Raw genomic sequence first — 4,870 nt, 5'->3', positions numbered from 1 at the left:
GATCAGAATCAGAAATCTTAATGATCTCCAAAATTTTCTGTTTTCTGATTTCTAATAAGTGAACATATAGTATTTTGTTCTCCTTAAATTCTTTATAGCTTATTTGGCTGCATACCGAAAGTCCTTATATGGTTACTTAAATATCTATCCAACATTCTTAATATGTATATTACAAATACATACATGCTTGAACATATATTATATTCTAATACAAATTAAGAATCTTTTATATTTTTTGAATTCTAAGGTTGCTTTTAAGACAATGACTTAGACAAAAAATTTGAGATCTCGATAGGGTGGGGGCCCTAGATATAGACTTATTCTGCCTACTCTTAAAACTAGTCTTGTGTGGGTCTAAGTCAAAATTCTAAATAAGGTCTTTTTTAGGCCTGTCCTTAAGGCAGAGTGGATGGACGAGGCCTAGGCTCTTAGTGAGTTATTATAAGTCATAACTACTAATTATGTGAATTACACATCATGATACGTGTTAAATTAAATAAAAATGTAGAAATTTTTTTGTCTTCTAAAATTGTGGAGCTTTGGGCCTAGACCCGTCCACTCCACCCTAATGTAATGTTTGGTAGAAGGGAGGGAGAATAATAAATGGAAAATTTTAAAAGGATAGGAAGTAAAAATAATGAATAGGATAGTTGCTCTCTTTCGTATTGTTTGATATTATGAGCAGAACTGAAAGAATAAAAAATAAAATAAATATTAAAATTACTATTTTATCATTTTTAAAATAATAATATTTCTTATTAAAATATATAAAATTTGATATTAAATTACATTTCTACCTTTTTTTTATACTAGATAGCTGGCTAGAGATATGAAATACTCAAAAAAAAAAAAAATACACATACACAAAAAAAAAAAAAAAAAAAGCTAACTCTACTTAGAATTAATATTTAAACACTAACAAGGTTAGCTTGGAATATGTAATAAAAACTTGAAACCCAATTAGATAATAAGTAAGAGAGTAAGCTTTTATCAACATAAATATTTTTTTTTAGGGTCAACATTGATAAATTTTAGCTTTAGCTTTATGTCTATTTTTGTTATATCATTGTTTTGGAGTAGTTGGCATTGTTGGAATGTGATCAGAAGCACTCATTGTAATCTTTATTGCTCCTTCTCCTTCTAAGCTGTTCTCATCATGAACTAAGCTTTTGGTCTCTTTTCTATTGCCCCACAAGAATGAATACAATCCAAATATGATTAACACCATCCCAATCAAACTGCAAATATGTATACACACTTAGTGTTTAATTGGGTATGTATAAAAAAATGTGTTATGTATATAAAAATATTTGATAAATACTTACGTTCCCGTTGTTATGGCCACACCTAGTATGATTGCCTCAGATAAAGATACGAAAATGAGTGTGAGCGGGTTGAACATTGAGGGATAAGTGGCCCCTTTAATTGAGATTGCCCATGTCAACAGGCAAAATGTCGCGGCTGTAGCAAGTGATCCCTATAAAATTAGATTATATAATAATGTTAATAAGGCTTTTTCAATCCTTTCTTTAGGGTGACGCAGACGAGTTCTAAGCAAAATTTGAAATTAGTCGTTTCATACCCGTCTTTAAGATAAGTCAGACTATGCCCCAAGCCCTCAGAATTTCGAGGGCCTAAAAATAAAAAGATTGTGTATGATGTAAACATAAAAAAGGATAATATATTTATATTTAATTGTATCATAAATTATAATTAACATAATTGATGGAGTTGACTTATAACAAGTCAATAAGTAAGTCCCTTAAAATATATTGGGCCTAGGTCTCGTCCACCCCACTCTAAGAATGGGCCTAAAAAGGCCTTATTTAGAATTTTACCCTAAGATTCGTACGCTCCACCCTAAGGACAAACTTACCAAAAAAAAATATATATAATTATATAGCTTACTGAGTAAATTATAGTGATGAGTTGTAAATTCCAGCCTAGTCTCCATGAAGCTACACTTCTATCTAGACATAAACCAACAATAGCAGATTGCAGAGCTCCAATAAGACATGTCAACATTGTTGACCAATACTTATATGGAAATATTTGCTTCAACTTAACCTGTATTTTATAACACATAAAAACATAAATTAGAAGTCAAATAAGTAACTATCCTCTTAACCAAAAGACATAAATAAATCTATATATAATAAAGGTACATACTTGTATAAGGAACCATGTAGAATAACAGAAACAACTTCCAACCAACATGAGAGTGCCAAGTGGCCAATTTGTATGAGTTGTGTTAGGAATGATATGAGAGTGATTTGTAGTATGGTCATGATGATGATGATGACTTATAATGTAGTAAGCTTTTCCTTTGTAAAGACTAGTTGTAAGAGCTCCACCTACACACATCAATGCCCCTATACATTTCACTTTACCTCCTTTTGTATCTAGATTCAACCTCTCTAATCTACACCAAAACAAAATTCTTAATTAATTACACATATATCATACACATATATACACATATTTATGTAAATATCTTACTTGAGTAGGATTGATAAGACAAATGTGACAATAGGAATTAAATTGAGGAAATTTGTTGCATAAGTAGCTGTTGTATCTCTTAGCCCATAATAGAACAATCCCATAGCACATGTTACCCTGCATATACATATATATATATATATATATATATATTATTCAATTTAAGTCATGAAAAGCAAATAAAAATCTGAAAGTGACAAAAAAGAGCATTGAGTTGGCCATTTCATTTTCATCAAGTAATCTTAAAAGTGAAGCTGAATGATGTAGTCCCCAATCTGGTGGACCAGACCACAAGAATATAAGTATATATTATTTTTTTCTCAATATGTGTCAGTTATATATATATATATACATGTATATTTTTATTATCATAGGATCCAATATGATAAATATGTTGGATGAAAGATTTTTAATTGATTTGAAGACAAGGAACACCCTTAATTTAAAAAGCACTTTTGGCCTAACAACAGCTTCAAAAATGTTTGTAGTCATTACAAATTGATTCCTTTTTTCCAATAAAAGAGAAATAATAATTATAATTCAATGAATTTAAAGTATTTGATTGACACCCATGTTCATTTTAAGAAGAAATAAATAAATAAAATTCAATATAGAATAAAATCCAAAATTACTTTTGATCATGAGTACTAGAATTTCAGTACATTTACATAAAGCTGTAATCTTTATATATGTGTGGTTTTACATCATTAATTATATATGCCATCTTTTCAGAATAAAGGGTACATATATATATATATACATATATATGACAAAGAATTATATAATTAATAATAAACACAGCACATTGGATAGAATTGAAAACCATTTTGCTCTGCAATGCATACATAATATGGTCTGTTTATCTAGTCACAACACATAATACAATTTGTGTGTATATATATATATAATGAGATTGATATCATTGCTTTTTGAAGAACCAATTCAATGTGATGAACACATTAATTATATGATATTAATTGCTTTTCTGAATTGCATTGAAAAGGGTCATTAAAAATTAAATCAAAGAGAAGGTGGGAAATAGGCTTTAAATACAAATATATAAATATATATATATATATAAAAAGGTGACTTTTTTACACGTATTTATCTATGAAAAAGTGGAAACAATTCTCAATATTTTTGCAGCTAACATGTGTTGTGTTTGTGTCTGCATATTATTATAATTTTTATAATCAAAACTAGTGAAAAACCAGAATCAAAGATTCCATTTTGAATTGATTTGATCAAACAAGAACAATTGAGAAATAAATCAAATGATCATCATATGAAAAATGGTATGAAATTGGCTTACCCTGCTAAGGCATTGCAGAATAGCCAAAACCAAACATTCTTATTACACTTGTTCACTTCACTAACTCTGCAACAACACACATATATATACATATATATATAGATGAAAACATATATAAAAAGAAGAAAGAAGAAAGAAGTAAGAAGTCAAAGGAAGAACCTTTCGAAATAGAAAGCCAAAGGAGCAACACAAAGAGCAGCAACCAAATGACGATATGTCATCAAAGCAAACACAAAAGTTCCTTCAACAAGAATGATTCTCGATAGAATTTGCATACCAGTTGCGAATGCTTGAACCAATAACATTCCAATCACCACTTGTGACCATAAAAACCATTTCTTTCCCAACCCCATTTTCAATTACTCCCTCTTCTTCTTAGTAATGATAATAATAATAAGAAGAAGAAGAAGAGGGTTGGTTAGTGGTTGGGTGTAGAAGAGTGTGATGATAAGTCAAACAAAGTTGAGAATGAAAAATGGCTATATAGAATGAGAAGAGAGAGAGATAAGCTATTATAACACTTTTTTATATGTATACAAATATAGATAATGTTATGTATATAGTTGTTAAGAATGGCAATTTCATAGGCACTATTCTCACTAGTCTCACTACTATCTAGTTCTTCTTCTTCTTCTACTAAAGTACTAACCCTTTATTTGGGACCCATAGATTTGTTGAGAATTAATCTCAACCGTTGATTTTGATACCATTTGATTTGGCTTGAACCAAATTTTAATATTTTTAACCTTTAGAGAGCTTTTTTAGGGGCACGTTGTGTTTTTTCTTTTTTATACTTTGACCATTTAATCTATCTATTCCAATGTTATAGCTATAAACCAGGTGCATTTTATTATTATTATTATTTATTTATTTGTTTTTAACTTTAAATTCGGAGAATATTAACTATGTTATTAATCATATTATTAAGATTCAAATGTGGTTTTGGTCAATTGTTTCATGTTTTTTAATTAATAATATTGGTTTTTTTTTATTTTTTATTTTATTTTATTTTTGATACTAAAGTTTCCAACTTTTAATTGTCGACAAGTTCTTTATAAA

The 4,870-nt window shown here is 28.7% G+C and overlaps 1 protein-coding gene across 2 annotated transcripts; it reads right to left on the bottom strand.

Annotated features, from left to right (window-relative positions):
* Positions 1–873: 873 nt before the first annotated feature.
* Positions 874–4,436, bottom strand: LOC115716881 (WAT1-related protein At5g64700). Of its 2 annotated transcripts, none has more exons than XM_030645795.2 (7): positions 3,971–4,436; positions 3,812–3,877; positions 2,500–2,616; positions 2,170–2,422; positions 1,909–2,067; positions 1,326–1,477; positions 874–1,238 (listed from the first exon to the last, which is right to left on the bottom strand). In XM_030645795.2, the coding sequence occupies exons 1-7, from the start codon at positions 4,162–4,164 to the stop codon at positions 1,064–1,066; spliced, it is 1,116 nt and encodes a 371-aa protein (XP_030501655.2). In that variant the 5' UTR covers positions 4,165–4,436; the 3' UTR covers positions 874–1,063. The 2 variants fall into 2 exon arrangements, with proteins under 2 accessions (XP_030501655.2, XP_060963596.1); XM_061107613.1 differs by having other exon boundaries at positions 1,128–1,238; positions 1,348–1,477.
* Between the last annotated feature and the right edge of the window lie 434 nt (positions 4,437–4,870).

The sequence above is a fragment of the Cannabis sativa genome, unplaced genomic scaffold (assembly GCF_029168945.1).
Source record: "Cannabis sativa cultivar Pink pepper isolate KNU-18-1 unplaced genomic scaffold, ASM2916894v1 Contig2, whole genome shotgun sequence".
NCBI lineage: Eukaryota > Viridiplantae > Streptophyta > Magnoliopsida > Rosales > Cannabaceae > Cannabis > Cannabis sativa.
This window is presented reverse-complemented; position numbering and strand designations above follow the sequence as displayed.

Coding starts and splice junctions, on each gene's coding strand:
- LOC115716881 (XM_030645795.2), bottom strand. CDS start 4,164: ATGGGGTTGGGAAAGAAATGGTTTTTATGGTCACAAGTGGTGATTGGA. Junction 2,423..2,499: donor GTCTTATCAATCCTACTCAA/GTAAGATATTTA, acceptor GTTTTGGTGTAG/ATTAGAGAGGTTGAATCTAG. Junction 1,239..1,325: donor GTGGCCATAACAACGGGAAC/GTAAGTATTTAT, acceptor ACATATTTGCAG/TTTGATTGGGATGGTGTTAA.